At 42.9% G+C, this 19,876-nt stretch overlaps 1 protein-coding gene across 1 annotated transcript; it reads left to right on the top strand.

Moving 5' to 3' along the window:
- Positions 1 to 1,660: 1,660 nt before the first annotated feature.
- Positions 1,661 to 19,492, top strand: METTL16 (methyltransferase like 16). Its single transcript, XM_041464024.1, has 9 exons — positions 1,661 to 1,890; positions 1,989 to 2,188; positions 4,470 to 4,610; positions 5,617 to 5,732; positions 14,671 to 14,813; positions 16,012 to 16,081; positions 17,084 to 17,173; positions 18,087 to 18,260; positions 18,351 to 19,492. The coding sequence occupies exons 1-9, from the start codon at positions 1,763 to 1,765 to the stop codon at positions 18,966 to 18,968; spliced, it is 1,680 nt and encodes a 559-aa protein (XP_041319958.1). The 5' UTR covers positions 1,661 to 1,762; the 3' UTR covers positions 18,969 to 19,492.
- The last annotated feature ends 384 nt before the right edge of the window (positions 19,493 to 19,876 follow it).

Genomic DNA, 19,876 nt, shown 5'->3' with positions numbered 1-19,876 from the left:
TTGTATATATATTTTTTTTAAACCCATGTTTTATATATTTTGGTATGCAAAACTTAGCTGACCTCACATCACAAGAAGCTAGCTGAGGGCAGGAAGTAGGCAGGATGTAAATGAAATCCAGTTGCAGGTCTTCTCAGATATTCAAGAATATGAATGCCAGCACATTTAGAGTGAATTTTTAAGCAATATACAATGAGTCATTTGGATTTGTATCTGGCTTTTTTAAACAGGAAAGTATCTTTAAATAATAGGTTATACTTTAATGTTCATCTTACATGTTTTTGTCTGATGAACCAGAGCACTGTGTTAAATAAGGAAGAACTACTCCTATTCTACTTGAAAGTTTCCTACTTGAAACATGGAAGTTCCTGACCGTCAGTGACAAAGCCAGGAACTGACATCAGTTTGAATTCCCACTTTGAGGCTTTGTTTTGCTATGCCTACATCCTATTTTAATTGGGGATGATATTGTTGTTGCTTTGGGGTTTTTTTAATCAGAGGCAGTACAAAGCTCACTGTAACACACTTTTTCTTTCATAATTTATGTTCAACAAGCACAAGAGTATGATAATTACTAGAGGTCCCAGGCCACTGCTTGGTTGCCAGTGGCTTTGTTAGCGTTTGGGAGCACACGTAACCACAGACAGATTATGTGCAGGTGCTTTATTGAGGTGTGCAGGAACTGGGGGTATTAGCAACCCAAATGCAGGTCTGTCGTTTTGTCCAAAGTGCACATATTTATACCATTCCAGCTGTAGCACTAATCGCTATAACAGCCTTATTGATATTGCTTCACTAGAGCTTAGCCCGAGCTTGTATGAACATGTATGTACAAATCTTATCTATATAAATATCTTAGAAACTCCAAATACTGATCCCCATTACTATAAACATTCTAGCTTGTTAAATTATCCCAAATACCAAGCATTCTTTCGGCCTAGCTTCATGCAGGAATTTTACAGAAATTCATGGCTATGAGGTGTCTCGGGGAATGCTGAAGATTCCTTCAAGGTAACAAAAGTGACTTGGGTGGGTAATGTATGTGAAGATGGGAGTGGAGGCTCCTCATGCTGCTGCATGGACAGAGCAGCCCCCAGACAAACACAGCTGTTCATGTAATTTCATTTATTTGTCTTCATTACTCATTGAGTATCTAACGCTGAAGCGATGATGCCTGTATATAGAACATTTACATTTTAACTGTATGGGGCTTCTGAGAAGCTGGAGAGGGACTCTTCGTCACTGTTGTGATAGGGCAAGAAGTAAATTGAAATTTAGGGGGGAATTTAGGCTGGGTATTAGGGAGGAATTCTTTGCCGTGAGGGCGGTGAGGCACTGGCGCAGGCTGCCCAGGGCGGCTGTGCGGGTAACCATGGCCACGTCCAGGGCCGGGCTGGATGGGGCTTTGAGCAACCCGGCCCAGAGGGAGGTATCCCTGCCCTTCGCAGAGGGGTTGGGACTAGATTATCGTTAAAGTCCGCTCTAACCCATGACACTCCAGGATTCTATGGAACCGCAGCGGTCACTTCTCCGCCTCAGCAGCGGCACTGCCCTCGCCGCGGCGGCGGGCGCTGCTCCGATACTGGCGGCGCCCGGCTGCCCACCCCCCGCGATCCGCCGCGTCTTGGTACGGCCCGCGGGGCCGCGGTGCGCGCCGGGAGCGGGCCCGGTCAGCGCGCGGGGGTGCGGCTGTGATCCCGCGCCGCGCTCCCGCCGCTCCGGCACTTCCCGGCGCTTCCCGGCACTTACTTCCCGGCCCGCCATGGCCCTCAACAAGTCCATGCACGCCCGCAACCGCTACAAGGACAAGCCCCCCGACTTCGCCTACCTGGCTGGCAAGTACCCCGAGTTCCAGCAGCACGTGCAGACCACCCTGGCGGGCAGGGTGAGGTACGGCCGGGCGGGATGGGGCGGGTGGGTGCCCCCGGTGTGTCCCCCCGGTGTGTCCGCCCCCGGGCACCCCTGAGAGCTCCCCGTGTGCCTTTCAGCCTGAACTTCAAGGATCCCGAGGCCGTGAGGGCTCTGACGTGCACCCTCCTGAAGGAGGATTTCGGGCTGACGATCGACATCCCCGTGGAAAGGCTCATCCCCACCGTCCCTTTGAGGCTGAACTACATCCACTGGGTGGAGGATCTCATCGGCCACCGGGATGCCGACAAGCAAACCCTGAGACGAGGCATTGACATAGGTAAAGCTAAATGTTTAAGTTCTTATTTACCATCAGAGATAGCAGCTGATAGAATTTGTTGCACAGGAAAACGTCAGGTTTGAGGAGCAGAGGGATCTGATGTGTGCTCGCTGTGGTGGGAGGCAGCCGGAGCTCCACAGGTGTTTCATGGCCCTTCTGGGTGGGCAGCGTTTCTCTGCACAGACACAGAACAGCCAAGGCACGCAGTTATGTGGCTTTTCAGGGCCTTGAACTCACTTGAGTGCAGCTTTGTGCAGTGTACAAAAACTGTGCTGCTAGAAATGCAGGCAAAAATGTAATTTTAAAGGATCTAAAAAGTGTTTCTTCTCAGTGTTCTAACTAGCAAATTGTGTTTTCTTCATAATTTATTAATTTTGCTTTTGCGAAACTGTCTCTCTGCACCAGAGAGTTTGTGAGTTACATAGCTTTTTTTTTTTTGCTATTCCACTTAATAACACTTAATTTTTTCCTGTTGTTACAGGTGTATTTGACATAAGTGAATGATCTGTCCTTTTTAAATTTCAATTTTTATTTTAATTTATTTCAACGCAGTTATATATGTGAGCTGAATTGTAAAAGAGGCCAAATTAGAAACCAGGGCAAATGCAAGCTAAGCTGTGTTTTGCTTGTAGATGGTCAAAGATTTATTGTTTATTGTTGAGAATAAAATGTCTTTTAAGTTGGACCAAGCATCAACAGATAGATGATACGGTCCACTTTCAGTCTGGATTACTGGGTAATATCTGGATGATATCTAGGTTAGGCAGCAGATAAATGTGAACAGCAGAGGTGTGAATTTATAAGATGTACACTGATGGCCATAATTTGGTTTTCATTGGAAATAAAAGAAAGGCACACTCCATAAGAGCTTCCACACACAAATAATAAAATTGGCATTTGGATTCCCAGTCTTTGGTTATTCTGTATGAATTATTTAAAAGGTACTAGTGATAGTACATTTGAATTTAGTTCATATCTTTCATTTTGTCAATAGAATCTTCCTTTGCAGTTTCAGAGTCTTGATTTCAAACACTGTTTTGTGCTGAAGAAAACTTAGAATGAAATTTAGAGAAGTTGGAATTTCCTTTGTAACCTGTTTTAGTGCTTGACATTAAAACTTTAAAGTTACTGAATTCCTCAAAGCTGAGGTTCAGTAATCTCTGTTACTGTGTCAGATTTTATGTTTCTTGGCATCTGCTAGCACAACTTTTTGTAATGGGATTTTTTGTTCTCCTGAAATTTACTGACTTGTATTTTTAGCTGGAACTGTGCTGGATACTGCGTTTGCGTCACCACATGTGTGTCCACAGCAGCTTTCTTCTAGTAACTCTGACATTTCTTAGACAGCTTCTGTGCATTTGATACTAGTTTTCATTTCTGAAAATGATTTCTATGAACTTCATCACAGTAGGTGGCTGAGTAGAAGAGACAGATCCTCTAAGTCCTCCACATACTGCAAAATCTTCAGTTTGAGTTTGCATGAGCTTTGATGTTTCAGCTTTGGAAAAGCAGGAAGTCATCCAAGAGGAACTTGACAGAAGTGCTAGGCAAAGTGAAGCTTTTTGCCTACTGACAGATGAAGTTATTGATGGTTCAATAAGTCAGTGTAACAGATTCTAAATACATGTCTAAACTCTTAGTTTTGTGGGGGTGGCATGTCTTTCCCTTTTCTTGTATCCATTTCCTTTAATCCTAAATTTGGTTGTCATTGATAATTTGATCATCTAGGTATGCCATAATTCTTTTTTACTAGCATCTCTCTCTTTTTTACCAAGTGTTTATCTGTCTGTCTCTGTTTTTGAATATGTTAATTGACACTTGGGTTTCTCAGAAAAAGGCAGTCTGGTGGAACAGATTTTTTTTTTTTTTGTGGTTATTGTATTAATCAAAGTAAATTATTTGTGATAGATAGAAAAGTGCAGAAGAGAAATTTATTTCTGGTAGGGTTTTTGTTTTAGTAAAGCCAGAATGTATTTGGCTTTCTTTATATAAATTAACTATTGTTATATGGAAGAAAAATAGCTTAAACTGAAGCTGATAGTTTACTAGAAAATTTATAACAGATTATTAAATTTTTTCTTTTATTAAAAGTGCATATTTGACAATGCTATTTTTCAAATTACAAAAATTAAGTTCACTAAAGAATTGAGTTGTAGATGATCAATAATCAGCATTTTCTTGAAGTTAGTTCTTTTTGGTGTAATAAGTACATAGTTAACAGCCACACTGTGTATAGCACCAGTACTTACTTTGCCTTTTTCATGGATTTTCCCTGCTGCAGGGACAGGGGCATCCTGTATATACCCATTACTTGGAGCAACTTTGAATGGCTGGTATTTCCTTGCAACAGAAGTGGATGACATGTGCTTCAATTATGCCAAGAAGAATGTGGAACAGAATAACTTGTCTGATCTCATAAAAGGTACAATGTAATAAGGTATTTAGTAGCATATGAATGTTGTGGCGTATTTTTGCCATGTTCAGTGGCATATCAGAATGTGTATTCCTTCCAAATACATGCTCAATTATTTTTACTGGAGCAGAATATTTATTGAAGTCAGTATATGCTTAAGCCAAAAAGCTGCCTTACCTAGCCTGGGATGTGTGGGTAGAGAAGTACTCTTCCTTATGAAAATCTGAAAGTTAAAACTTCACCCTGGGGGGTTTTACTCTGTGTATTCCTTGTCTGTTACTGAAGTATTTCTTAGTGTTTGGGCTGCTTCTGCTGGTAGGGGACCTGGAATGCTCCCCTTGGATAATTGCATGACACTGCCTCAAAGGTGTATCTTGTACAGAGAGTTCCTCATCCGCAGTTCTTGAATGAAGTCCTGATACTACCTGTGATAGCAGAGGCAGTATGCCAGACTTGGTCTGGGAATGAGGTTGGAAAATTTTCTGAAGGAACTCAGTGTAGTAAAAATCAGGTCTGTCTATGAACTCTGAATAAAAACTTTTGGAAGCATCCATTTGAACAACATGTCTTAATCTGTTGTGCATGTCAGTCTTGAAGATCCAAACTTGATATGGAGAACAACGAGAGTTTTCTGTCATTGCTGCCACTGATTTTTAGTGGTGTAGTGGTGTTTCAATACACTGGAAAAGCAGCTGGCAGAGGAACAGGCCTCATGTGAAGCTTTAGTGCCTGTAGTTGTAAGGGCTTAAAGCACATCTGTGGCTGTATTGGAGAACTTGGGATAAGTTCTTGTTGTTTTAAACAGATTCATTGGTTCTGCTTCTGTGTATAAACGTACAGGCTGTTTGTATGCTAATCCTTGACCTGAAGTCTTTATTAGCATAGTGATACTTGTTACTTCTCTTTTGCAGAAAGCATTGGTTAGAAAGTACAGGTTTTATGCAATGTATAATGTATACAACGTGTTAAATAAAATATAAAGCTCCTTACTGACCAAACTCACTTTTTCTAATAGTGGTTAAGGTACCACAGAAGACTCTTCTAATGGATGCACTGAAAGAAGAATCTGAGATCATTTATGATTTCTGCATGTGCAACCCCCCCTTTTTTGCCAACCAGTTGGAAGCTAAGGTAACAAACTGCGTGTTATATGTACTTCAGTAGTCACTGAAAAGGTAGCAACAATTTAACCTCCAATTTAACCTCTTGGCTTGGGCAAGGTTGAGTGGAAAATCCCAAATCATCATGAACAGTATTTAAGTCTTCTCCTTCCTCATCACCTAACCGCTAAAAGAGTTCTGAAAACTTAACTGTTATCTCTCCTAAAGTGGAGAATGAGCTGTGGCATTCTTTCACAAATTCTTACTGTCTCAGAAAATGAGTTTGGAAAGCAGACAGCCAGAGTGATGTGTTGAGTTCCCACATCTCCCCCTTCTGTTTGCACCAAAAGCACCTTCTTCGCAACTTGACTCATGACATGCCTTATACACAAAAACATGCATGGCACTAGAATCAAGAGAACAATGAGAACTATCAAAACCTGAAACCCTATCTTTAAAAGCTCTCTCCATGAAGGAGAAAGGTCATTCGCCGAGTTTCTTTATACTATCCTCTATTTTTTGTATATTTTCATGAATTGACTTTGAATGATCAGAGAGATTCATACAACACATTCCTTCAAATTCTTTACATCCATGACCATGAGCTAGCAACAGATAATCGATCGCCACTCTGTTTTGTAGAGTTGCTTGTCTTACACTGTCCATGTCTTGCAACATGTCAGTGCAAGAGAGACTGATCGAGGGTGTTTGCTCAGCCAACAACCCATGTGGTCCAATTGAGTCAAGGCCACCCCCGATGCTGTCTGAGGTGAGAAAATTGCTGTCGCAATTCTCCTTGCCTTGTCCCAAGTGTACACTTCATCATCACAATTTGCACCATAGTGTTGTAAAGATCTTTTTTCTTTATGTTTTTGTTCTCTCTGCAATTTCGAATCTGGTGACAATACTGAAATATTTCCAATGCTGCATGGACCTCCCCTGGCATTTGCAGGAATGCCGTGCCAAATTCTATCTCCGCAAATCAAAAAGAATCCCCTTGGCAATTGCACTGGAACTTGGAGTGACCCTCTGGTTGTTATCATAATGTTTTTGCACCAGGCCAATGCATTTTTATAAAATTCTTGATTTGGAGTGACATCGCTGGTTTTGTTTGTTTTTCCTACATCTAAAATTTCAAACTTTGTGTTAGACCATTATCTGTTTTTACTTCTTGAGGCACGCCCAATGACGCAAATGCTTGCAGGAAATGTCGACAAGCGTGATGTGCTGTTTGCCCTGCATGTGCTGAAGCGAAGACCGCTCCTGAGAATATATCTACTGAAACATGAACATTTTTGAGCTTCCCAAATGATGGATATTTTGTGACCTTTGCCTGCCACAGCTGAAGACTTTGCAGTCCTTGTGGATTGACTGCTCCTGTGGAAGCAGGTGGCTGTACAAGTTGACAATCTGGACAAGCACTAATGATTTCCTTCGCCTGAGTTTTTGTGAGACGAAAGGATTCCATCAGCGCCTGTGCATTCTGATGAAAAAATGTGTGACTTAATTCTGCCTGCTCAAAAATGTCTGGAAGTGTTTGTGAAATGGGCATTGTCAGTCTGTCTGCTCGAGCATTCTCTTCTGCTAAAAATGCTGGAAGCGTTGTGTGAGCTCTGATGTGTGTGATGAAATATTCGTGCTCCCTACTTTCTAACAATGTTTTCACGCTTGCCAGATATGAATATAAAACTTCATTGCTGGCCTCTTTCAAAAGTGAACCCTCCAATCGTCTGACCACACCTGCGACATATGCGGAATCTGTGACCAAATTGAGAGGTTCCTTGAACAACTCAAATGCTCGAATGACCGCTGCCAATTCCACAGTCTGTGGAGAGCCTTGAACCATCTTCACGTTTGAGTCCCATTCCCCTGTCATTGAGTTCATCCACGTGATCACTGACTTGTGTGTCTTTGCTGAGCCATCAGTGAACACTGTGATCCCGTCCAGAGGTTCTTCACTTATTCTTGGCTTTGCTCTGTAACATATTTGTGACTGCAACAGTCTGTGCTGCGGAAAATAAATTGTGTAAGTTCCTGGAAAAGCTAACAATGCAATTAACAAATCTTTTGATTTCTGCATCGCCCATTCAAGATAATCTTAATTCAAAGGTAGGTGAATGACTGAAAATTCCTGTCCTGTCATTGTCAGCAATCTTGTTCTTCCCTTGATGATGATGATCTGTGCCGCCATCTCTAAATCTGTGAGAATTGTTTTTGAAGGCCTGTATGCTAAGAAAATCCACTCTATGATCATTAAAGAATCTCTTTGAGATGAATCCCATTGAAAGATCAAGCCGTGGAACTGTGTTTTCTTTCCCAGCACTGCCAATTCAAAAGGCAATGATTCAATGAATCGATGTGCTTACCGCTTCTGAATAGCATCTGTGATTTTTTCCAATTTCTTCTTTGCCTCTCGCGTGAGCGTCCTGGGAGATCAAATGTCTGTGTCCCCTCTCAAGAGATTGAGCAACTCTGGAATGTCGCTGTTCGTGATTCCTAAAATTGGTCTCATCCAGTTGATTTCCCCTAGAAGTAAATTGTGTAGATTGTTGACTTTTGTGCTGATCTCCATTTTCTGAGGTCTTACCGTTTTCTCTGAGATCTTCCACCCTAGGTATTTCCAAGGTGTGTTCTCTTGAATTTTTGAGACACTGATTTCCAAACCTGCCTTTTGCACTTCTGCAATCACACAGTCACGAGCCTTTTGCAGCTCCTGTTGTGTTGATGCTGCAATGAGCAAATAATCCATATAATGAATGATCTTCGCTTTTGGGAATTTCTTCCGCGCTGGTGACAAAGCTCGTGCCATGTACCATTGACATGTTGTCGGAGAGTTCTTCAGACCTTGAGGAAGTACCACCCAATGGTATTGCTGCAGCGGTGTTTCCTTGTTGATACTTGGAACAGAAAAGGCAAACCTTGGCGCATCATCTGGGTGAAGTGGAATACTGAAAAAACAATCGTTGAGATCGATGATCACGAGCGGCCAGTCTCTGGGAATCATCGAAACTGACGGAAGTCTCAACTGAAGAGGTCCCATGTCCTCAATGACTTCATTGATCTTCCTGAGATCATGCAACAATCTGCATTGACCTGATAATTTCTTTTTGATGACGAACACTGGAGAATTCCAAGGACTGTTTGTTGGCTTGATGTGTCCCTTTTCCAATTGTTTTTGGACCAGGTTCTTCAATGCACTCAACTTTTATCGTTCAAGGGGCCACTGATCCACCCAAACTGGATCATCTGTTCTCCAAGTCAGCTTCAGTGTGGCAAGTGGCGCAGTGACCCCGACTAAAAATCCAACTCGATCTTCGTGCTCCATTGTGCCAAAAGATCCCTTCCCCAGACTGTGATTGGCTTTTGCACAACAAAAGGATGAATGATCGCCGTCTTGTTTCCTGGTCCTGTAACAACGATAGAATTTTCACTTTGCAAACACAGAGAAGCTCCCCCTATGCCTGAGAGAGATCCCAAGGGTACAATCAAACTCCAATCATGTCAGTGTGGGTCAGTCTCGACCTATGTGCTTTATCCATGTGGTATGTATTTCAACATGCTCCTTCAGTGGATGCCCTTCTTCATCGAAAATTGACATGACTTGCTGAGTGGCATGTGGTGGCAATGTGAAAGCTCTCGCGACTTGCGTGTTTTCCGTCACAATCAATGGTGGACGAAGAGCTTTTGCCAAAACTGTTAGTTCTGTATTCTTGTCTGCTGAAACAACTGTTGGATAAACAATGAGACCAAGGATGCTACTTTTGTCTTGTCCAACTATTAAAAAATCCTGCTTCTTGTATGAATTTCCATGGACACCTGTTGGTATCTCTGCATGACTTTCATCCAAGAAACATACTAATTTAGAAGCTGCCAATGTGCACTGTGCTCCTGGTGGAAGGATGTCTGGGTCGCTGGGAAATCTGCTGAGGACTTTGCTGAGGGTGTCTGCTTGATGTTCTCCGATGACTGTCTTGCTTGCTCTTGTGTCATCGCCATCACTTGTGTCGTTGCGCGCTGGCGATCTGTCTGCGCGCTCCTTTTCCCGTTTCCCGGAAGCGGTAAAGGATTTCCTTCCACATCTGTCTGAGAATAACATTCTTTCACAGAGTGCCTTCCTCTTCCGCACCGTGCACAAAGCGGTTTTTGTGGTTTTGGTGCCTGCACTTGTGCTCGTGTCTGTGGACAATTCTTCTTCATGTGCCCAAACGCTCCACACTTGTAACATTGTCCTCCTGATGGATTGTTCTTCTTCTGGATGGCTGCAAGAACTTTGTCCATCTTTTCATTTTGTTGTTGAAACACTTTCTCCAGCATCTTTTCTTCCGACTGTTTTTCCGCGTGTTCTTTCATCTGTTCTTCCCATTCTCTTCTCAGTTCATCCCTCACGATCGACGCAATATGCTGAGGTGTTCCCACCTTGCTGCATGCCTCCACCATCTCTGCCAAGGATGGCCGACCTGGCATTGCAATGATGACCTGTTGGCAATCTGGGTTGGCATTGCTGAAGGCTAAACTTTCCAAAAGAGGTTCCTTCGCACCTTCGATTGTCACCTGTCGATCCACAGCTTGCGAAAGTCGATCTTTGGATGGCTGCAAGAACTTTGTCCATCTTTTCATTTTGTTGTTGAAACACTTTCTCCAGCATCTTTTCTTCCGACTGTTTTCCCGCGTGTTCTTTCATCTGTTCTTCCCATTCTCTTCTCAGTTCATCCCTCACGATCGACGCAATATGCTGAGGTGTTCCCACCTTGCTGCATGCCTCCACCATCTCTGCCAAGGATGGCCGACCTGGCATTGCAATGATGACCTGTTGGCAATCTGGGTTGGCATTGCTGAAGGCTAAACTTTCCAAAAGAGGTTCCTTCGCACCTTCGATTGTCACCTGTCGATCCACAGCTTGCGAAAGTCGATCTATAAATGATGAATATGGTTCTGTGGGACCTTGCCTGATGGTTGAGAATGGCACGTCTGGAACTCCTGCTGGAGCAATCTGCAAGATAGCTCTTCGCGCCGCTTCCTTGATGTCATTCAACACTCGCCTCGGAAGTCGTACTGCTTGCTCCGCTGGATTGTCGTCTGGAGGATCTCCTGCCAACTCTGCTTCAGTGAGGTTCGCGTTCAGTCCACCTTGGTAACTGTTCCTCAACTCTGTGAGATATCGTCGACATCTTCTTTCCCAGACTAGATTCTGTGTGTCTGTGAGGATCATTGACACAAGGCTTCGAATATCATATGGTGTAAGGTCATACATGTTAAATGTCCCCCTCAGGAGCTGTTTGAAATATGGTGAGTCCAGCCCATTGCACTGAATGGCCCTTGCTAAATCTTTGATCACATCATGACCCATTCTCTCCCACCTTGGTTTTTGACCCTGTGCATCATATGTCACTGGCATTGTCAGATCTCCTGATCCTGGTAGCAAAACCTTCTCCTTGGACAACATTTTTCTGATGTGTTTCCAATCCGTCATCTCTACTGGTTGTTGTTCTTCTTCCTCTGGAAACTCTTGTGGCAATTGCATGAACAATGGAGTCTTTGAAGTCTTCAATGATTCCCTGGCACACATTCTTTGACTTGAAGTTTTTGGCTTCCCTTTCAAACCTGAAAGAGGAATTTGAAACTCTTGTTGCTTTGTCTTCCTTGCTGTATCAAATGGATGTAGAAAACTCTTTGCTGCTTGTGCTGCTGAAAACATCGATGCTGGAATTCCCTTTGATGCTGTAATTTGTATCATGTCTTCTTCTTCTGGTTGTGCTTCATGTGATGTGTCTTCAAATTCCAAAGTCGATGGATAATTCATTTGTCGTGTTTTTGTTGTCTTCTTTGATGTAGTCTTCTTTTTGTCTGTTGTTGGAAAAAACTGCTGCATCGTTGCAGTTTCACCACGAGATGGCGCTGTGGCTTTGCCGACCAGGTCTGGCATGTCCTGCATTTCAGTCCTCCCCCCATGAGGTGGCGCTGTCATCTGCTTGGACAACTGTGATGACGTCATGAACTCGATCGGCTCCTCAGCTGTGTTGGCTGAGTGCAGCAGTTGTGATGGTTGGAACCGAGTTTGCACGAATTTTGACTGAACTAACAATGGAGGTTGAATGCATGAACGCCCCCCTGAGGTTAGAGAGGTTTGAACCACAGGGATTGAAGCTGAAGAAACCGGAACCGGAGAAGGGGTGGAACCTCGGGATGTGGAACTCCGAGAACAGCCCCTCCTCGCTCGAGATGTCACAGAGGATCGGACACGCCCCCGACCACGCCTCGTTCGCATTTTTCGTGCGTGTGCACTCTCGGTAATGCTTCCTGTCTCCCCTGGACTGATGTCACTGTCTCTGTCCCGCTCCGCGTCTGATGGCACCTGCCTAGTGTCTGTTCCTGACTCTTTCTCCTCCTCCTCTGACACTGTATCCACGCCCTCCACCTGTGCGTACAGCCCTCGCCCCGCCTGTGCCTGCATTCGCTCTGCAATGCGAGCGGATCGCCGCGGCTCGACTTCTGGGTCCCGCATCATCACCGCGTGTCTCCTACGTCTACCTACGGGTGCCGCGTGGAGCTCTGCAGCTGCTCCTAGCTCACTGCCTGCGTCTGACGTGGACTTTATGACTTGAGAGCCCTTTCTGGACGTCCCGCGTGTCCCGCCCCTCGTGCGCGTCTTTGGCACCGGCGCCCCCGGTGCTGCGCTCACAAAATTCGCACCCAAACTCGCGTCCCCCACCGCTTCCGCGCTCCCCCCGCCAGCTACGACCGCCGCCGTCGCGCAGCCACGCTTGCCGCGAGAAGGCGTTTTCCCATCCCCTTCCAATCCTCCTCCGACCCCCCATTCCGATTCTGCCGCCTTTCCCGTCCCATCCCCCGCTGGCTCCCGCGGATCGAGAGAGAGCGTCCCTACGGGATGTCCTGACTCCTCAATCTTGCTAGGTGAAAACCTTAACTCCTCTGGGATTGGGATCGTATCTGCGTCTGAATTGGAGCCTGAGCCCCCTTCAGTTTCTGGGGTTTCAGGGCGTTTTGGAGGTCTCTTGGACTTTCTGGGTACTGGGGCTGGAAGCAGTGACGTTTCTGCCTGCTTCCCTCCCTCGGGAGCGGTCTCCCCCGCGCCAACTGGGACTAGAGCCAAGCTCTGCTTTGAGCCTTGTTTTCCCCGCTTTGCCTCTGTGGGAGTTTTATCAAGTGATTGTCTGGCTGATCTCCGAGACTTAGCCGAGATAGCCTCTAACATGGTTCTTGCTGGAGACAGCAGTTTTAAAGCCATCTCATCCTTTTTTGTAGCTAAGAGATATATATGTCTATTAATTTCTTGCCAGAAACCCCGTTCAAATAACAAACGTGTCTCTGAGAATGGATAATTATATCTCACCCATAACAGTAATTTTTTGAGCTCTTTTTTAGAAATCCTTTCTGCGTAAACCTCTGTCATGCCTTGTAAGGCTGACATAATCTCTAGTTCTTTTTGTGAATATGTGTTCCCCATGTTCTTAATTTTTGACCTTCTCACCGAATTCTTGTCGTCAGAGCAGTCCAAAGGCTCCCGGTCCCTGTCCAGCAGGTTGCAGGAGATGGATTCAGAGGCGCCTTTCTGATTCTGATCCAGGCTGTTCTGGTACGAGCTTTCTTCGGCAGAAGTGGAGAGCGATGTTCTCTGCGACTGCTGCTTTTTCTGACCCTTCTGGCTGCTTTCCCAAGGAGTTATCAGTGCTCTCCTGGGAACGAGTCCAGCTCCGGGAACTGCCCGCTTGGGAGCTGCCCGCTCGGGTGCTGCCCACCTGGGTGTTCTCTTTTGCAGCTCACCGCTTCTTGCTCGCCTCTTTGGAGCCCACTGCTTGTGGCCCGCCTCGGGGCCCACCCAGGGACACCAGGTATCAGGGTTCGCTGTTATTTGTCTCTGCCCCGATACGGGAGAGGTGGTTCTGGGCAGGCTGCGCTTCAAAGGACGAGTCTGGAGTCTTGAGTGTTTTGGTCTTCAGTCTTATTTATTAATTCTTATCTACAATATTTTCTGTCTGCCCAGCCGAGGTCTGTTCAGCAAGGCAGCCAAGTGCACTCTCCCCCACCCACAGGGTGGCTGTGTCTTTTATAGTAAAAATTACGTCTAACATATTTACCTTTAATTCCCAATACTTTTCACCCTTATTGACAAGTGTACTTTCACCGTGAACCAATCCAAAAGTGCCAACATCATCACAGAAAATGGAAGACATGAAGAAGAAAGAAGAACCTGGGACCACGCCCTGAATCCTCCATCTTGTCTCCATGACCCCCCTGTACCTAAATTCTAAAATCTATATTTCACCCTGTAAATACATTATTCAAACCCTAAGATTTCTCATTTCCTCATACACAGATGACTCATCTCCAGAAGGATCAAAGTCAAGCCACCAGATACTTTTGGCAACATTCCAAGGCCTCCGAGCCCCCCAGGGGTTCTCTCGGTGACTCTGGACATCCAGAGTGATGTGTTGAGTTCCCACAACAGACAGTAAATCTGAAATCAGGTGCCTGCTGCATAACAGGCACCTCTGTAGTACAGAGGAATTAGTTCCTGGAATTTTACTTAACTGTATTTTTAATTTCCTTAGGTGTGTAGATGTTATCATACAGGTTTTGCAATAACCACTGAATATAGTCAGAAATGAATAATGCAGGACAGTAGAGAAGAAGGTTTTAGATTTAATTAGGCACTACAGATTGTAATTGCATAGATACACTTAGCATGTCTTACATGTATTGGAACCACATATTTCATATTAGTGGAACCCTGATGTGACAAGTAGCTTAGCTAGGTCTGAGATTGTGGGGAATTCACTCAGGTATGTTTATTTTGAATGGTTCTTTGTTATCCGTAGTTCTGATGGTGGGAGGATGAGTAGAGGTGGTGGTGCTTGCTGCCCCCTAAACATTAAGATAGGAAGCAATGTACAAAGCAGCATAACATTTTATTAAATGTTCATGTCAAATGTTTTTGTTTTTTAATCCAGGGAGTTAATTCTCGAAACCCACGGCGTCCCCCTCCCAGCTCAGTAAATACAGGAGGGATCACAGAAATCATGGCTGAGGGAGGAGAACTAGAATTTGTCAAAAGAATTATTCATGATAGTCTCCAACTTAAAAAGAGGTTACGGTAAGTGTTTTGTTCCAGGCAAAAAACCCCAAACTAACACCTTTTCTCTTCATCTTTGTCAGAAGTCATGCAACAATGTTATTTTGAGTACCTATGGTCCAGTGATATCTGCTCAGTTTGTTTGATGATACTTACACATCCAATTGTTCTTGAGCAGCAATCAGAAGTTATTGCTGGAGGTATTTAAAGGCATAAGACAAAAAAAGCCAGTACAAATGACATTTGTAGCTTGCAGCAAAATCAGCACATGTACCTGATAAGAGACAGATCAGGGTTCATTTTTGAGGATTTTTGGGATGGAAGAGGCTTTATGATATTGCTTAGCTATCTGTTGATTACCTAAAAATCTCTATCTTTTCCTGGCTGAATTTTGGTAACTTGCAGCTTTGCCTGCTAAAGGACGCTGTTGTACTGAATGCTGTCTTGGGTGAACATAAGCTGCAATAAAAAAACTATTGTGAGACCTTCTTTTGACCTTATTTTGAAACAGATGGCATGTCTTCAATTTTCTGACTGTATCATCAGGCTTCCACTCCCCCAGTGTTGGACAAAACTCTCCTTTGATAACTGGGAAATCTTAAGTTTTGTACTTGAATGTGTTATATTTATGAATAAGCTTTTTTGGATCCAGTCATCAAAAAATGTGGAAGATGAGGTTGTAAAGCTTGAATAATAATTTAGATGAAGAACAGAGCTTCATCTAAAGTCATGTTTGGGAGATTCCAAAGATGTGGAGCTGGGTGGAAGGATAAGCTCCACTAGAAGTGGGAAAATAACTTTTTTTCCCTTTTTTTCCTGATTTTTTCATCATTAAATTTGGGTTATATGATGGAAACCTGGATAGGTGAGCCCAAGTGATAGTCAGTATTCTGCTTTTGAGCATGATTACTTGCCAATAGTTGGTGATTCCATTTTGTTCTGATTCATTCTCCAAAGAAAGTGGAGAATTAGAAACAAATTCTTGTAACATCTTCCCAATAACTGAAGTCACTCTTTGAAACACGATTCCTCATAGTTCATGTGTTTCTAAAATACTCCTAATGTATTTCTTAAAAGCTCAAAAAGATTTTCCTGTCCAGTCTGTCTTTGGACCTTCTGTTCTGAATTTTGTTGTACTATGTCCTAGTCACTGTTTAAGTGTGATTTTTTTCTTGTTGTTGTTGTTTTGGTTTTTAATCTCGTAATGTGTGCTTTGCAGATGGTACAGTTGCATGTTGGGGAAGAAATGCAGTTTAGCACCACTGAAAGAAGAGCTTCGAATCCAGGGGGTGAGTATGCATAGAGACCCTGTATATCCTGCTTATGTTCTATACAGAATGTAGTATGCTTCAATTATGTGGGTAATTATTGAATTATTTCAGGGAGTTTTTTTTACAAAAAGGAACTGCAATTCCTTGTTAGGGAAACAACTGGGGTTTAACTGTTGTAGATTCAAAACTGACAGATAAATAGCAAATATTATCTCCAAAGTTTTGTCTTTAGCACATGTTGGAGCATGTCTTCATTCTAGGAGATTCAAGGTTTCTACCTTAAAATAAATAGCCTTAACAAGGCTGTAGTAAAAAAAAACAAAAACAAAAAACAAAAACAGAAAAAACCCCAAAAAAACAAACAAACAAACAAAAAAAACCAACAAAAAACCCAAAAAAACCCCCAAAAAAACAAAAAACCAAACCAAACCAAAAAAAAAACCCAAAAAACAAGCAAACAAAAAAAAAACCCACCAAAAACCAAAAATATCTAGCTTTCTTTCCTCTTAGCTAACGTGAAATCTAGCAATTTGGTTGATAAAAGAAATAGTAACATGATTTAAGTGGCATTGTTTTGTTTGTCTTCAATTCTGGCACCAAGTAAAATGGAACCTTGTGCTACTATTCTCATTAAAGAGGGCTGTGCAAAGGACTTTTGGATGGCTTTTTGGAGGAAGCATACTCTTCACTAATTCTCATACAAAGAAAGTAATAGTGAGATCTGACCTTGTATACAGTGGAAGGAAAGAGAATGCATGGTAAAATAAATTCCCAGGAAGATTAATTACCAAAAGCATATGCTGAGCTAGATACAAAATATCTGATTTTCCTTCTCTGTCCTTGAACTGCTGCCCCTCAGTCTTAATAAAGGGAGAGAAATTAGAGAGGGCCCTGACACCTCTGAGCCACGTCAGAAAGAATCTCCATTTGTATAATGAGAAAATATGCTTTGTTTGGAAATGTGTGCAGTAAAACAGTGCTGTTGATTAATCTGAAATAATGTATTGCTTCTTTGCATAGGTCCCTAAAGTGACTCACACTGAATTCTGCCAGGGACGCACCATGAGATGGGCACTGGCCTGGAGTTTCTATGATGATGTGCAAGTACCTGTAAGTAGCTTAATTCTGGTTTGCTTGTGATTCTCTGTGCCTCTTGCTTGAGGAAGGGGCTAATGAGCTATAACTACTGTGATACAAACTGTTCTTCTTCAGACTGGAATATTGGATATGCTGGGCTGTATGGACAGTGGAATTTCTTAGATAGCTGCCAGTCTGTTAGCAGTTGTGACATGTGATTCAGGAGTGACCCTTCTTGAGGGTGGAAAAAGGAAGCTGTTGTAGGAACTTCCTACAACAACTTGGGTTTCAGTGAAAATAAGGATGATTTGTAACATACCTCAAATAGCAGTTTAGTAGTAATAAAAATATGCTAAGTTTGGGGCTGGATTTGAATTTACACTTCCTTCTGAGAACTCAGTTTTGATTTAACGTGGATTCTGTTACCAAATAGGTATGACCACGTCTAACTCAGACTTGCCTACATGAATGTGGAGCTTGTTCACCTTAAATGTGAGCCAGTTGCTTTTTTGGATCTGGATGTTTGTGTATTTGAATACAGGTATAGACAATAACCAGTCTTAAGGAAGATGCAAGTAGACCTTCAGTGCAGTTGGATCAAAATGTGGATATTGGCAATTGGCCTCTATTCCCAAGAGCAGCCGCACTTTCTCAGCTCATGGAGAGCTTATAGTTTAAAGGAACCAATGAAGCTTTTTGCCTAATACCTGAAGATAAACTCCCTCTGTCCATCAGGCTAGCATAAAGTGCATGATCCTGTTAGCTGGTTTGAGCCTGGAACTCCTGGGGGTGAAGTGGAGCATGTGCCATATGAATGACTGCTCAGTGCCTTATGTTACACTCTTAATCCTCCTGTCTTATGGAATCACAGTCTTCTGAGGGCAAAGTCACCCCACTAATACTGCATAGCCTTGTAATTCTTTTCTTTCTTTCTTTCTTCTTCTAGTCACCTCCCTCTAAAAGAAGAAAGTTAGAAAAACCACGAAAACCAATTACATTCATGGTCTTGGCTTCTACAGTCAAAGAGTTATCTGTCAAAGCTGCAGCCATGGGGTGGGATGCTGTAGAAGCTATTGCTGTGGTTAGAGCCTGGGTGGAGAAGATTCTCACTGATCTGAAGGTACAGTATGAAGTATTAGATGTTAAAACAACGTCCTAATTGAAAGCATAACTGTGAGAAGATCGTATGAAATTCTGTTTTCTGCAATAGGTTCAGCATAAACGTGTTCCATGTGGAAAAGATGAAATTAGCCTCTTTGTGACTGCCATTGAAAACTCCTGGATTCATTTGAGGAGAAAGAAACGAGAGAGAGTAAGGCAATTACGAGAACTTCCTCGAGCTTCTGAAGATATTCTGCACGCAATGGAGGAGGAAAAGAACAGCCAGAAGAGCGTGAGCAACAACTCGGACTGTGAAAACCCCAAGGCTGAAGACTCTGAAATGGGCTTTATGGCACCTGATGAGGATGTCCAGGTGACAGCAGGTGATGAGCAAGCAGAGGAATCTGCTGCCAAAGAAGAACACAGTGATCCTGTGAAGGAAGAGGAGATGGAAGCAAAGCAGGGAGAAACATCACTTGGGAAAGGTTCTGGTGATGTGAAGGAGGAACCTCACCCTTCAGAGGAAGCTAGCAATCTTACAGTGGAAAAAGAGCCAGGCCCTAAAGAAACTAGTGGGGGTTTTCTCTTCAAGTGTTTAATGAATGTGAAGAAAGAAGGAAATGATGTAGTAGTAGAAATGCACTGGGTTGAAGGACAGAACAGAGACTTGATGAACCAGCTGTGCACATACTTACGGAACCAAATTCTTCGACTGGTTGCTAGTTAGCTCTTTTTCCTACTTTGGTAAAGTAGGTCTGCCCTCAAATTTTGTAAACTATTTTTAATGAATTAAAAATTTTCAGATAGAAAAACCTGTCTTTACCCCCTTAAAAAAAAAAAAAGAGTAGAATGAAGATAGATGTCTCCTTTAATATTTTAAATAGGTTTTTCAGAAATGTAAGGAAGTAATGGATTTCATACTGCAGTTGTAAAACTACATGTGGAAGTGAAACATGTTTATGCTGTGAACATTTTAAGTGTCAGCAGTGCTTATTCTGGTCTTTTTCTGGCACAATAGAAATATATATTGTTACTAAGTAGAAATCTTTACTGAATTATTTTCTTCAATATTTTTTCAGTACTACTAAGGAAGCGGTTAGTCTGCAGTGGGAATTGTTTCCTGCAGTGAGAGCCTTTAGCAGAGGATTTCTGTGTGCCTCTCCTCCCTTTAATGTATCTAACTTTTGGTCAACAGAGTAGCAGCATAGATACATTCTCCTAGTGTCAATTCATTAAAATAATTGATTTAGGGAAAAAATGTGTGTTGTATTTATCTGGTGCTTGGGCTTTGAAACACAGAAGAGCCTACTGTTAGCATCTGGTTTTGTAAACTTGAACAATGAAAGAAGCTTTTTGAGCTGCTTGATTTAAAGACGATTAAAATACATTGACTCTTTCATTAGACCATCCTTTACACTTAGTCAGATATAATTGTCTGAAATGACAGCAGTATTCTTAAAGAATTTTGCTTCCATTTAATTTTAAGATTTAACTATGGGAATGAGATGCTTTTCTTCAAGGGCCGGAAATTTCTGCGTGTATGTGTTTGAGATGATGACCACCAGCCCTGCTTCACGTGAAGTCAGCCTCCTAAGCTGTCATCCATTTCTCTGAAGAGAGATACAGAACATGAAG

Source organism: Pyrgilauda ruficollis, unplaced genomic scaffold, assembly GCF_017590135.1.
Source record: "Pyrgilauda ruficollis isolate IOZ18807 unplaced genomic scaffold, ASM1759013v1 scaffold17, whole genome shotgun sequence".
NCBI classification, from domain to species: Eukaryota; Metazoa; Chordata; class Aves; order Passeriformes; family Passeridae; genus Pyrgilauda; species Pyrgilauda ruficollis.
Note: the sequence above shows the minus strand (reverse complement) of the source record. Positions and strands in the feature narration are given on the sequence as shown.

Coding starts and splice junctions, on each gene's coding strand:
- METTL16 (XM_041464024.1), top strand. CDS start 1,763: ATGGCCCTCAACAAGTCCATGCACGCCCGCAACCGCTACAAGGACAAG. Junction 4,611..5,616: donor CTTGTCTGATCTCATAAAAG/GTACAATGTAAT, acceptor TTTTTCTAATAG/TGGTTAAGGTACCACAGAAG. Junction 5,733..14,670: donor CCAACCAGTTGGAAGCTAAG/GTAACAAACTGC, acceptor TTTTTAATCCAG/GGAGTTAATTCTCGAAACCC.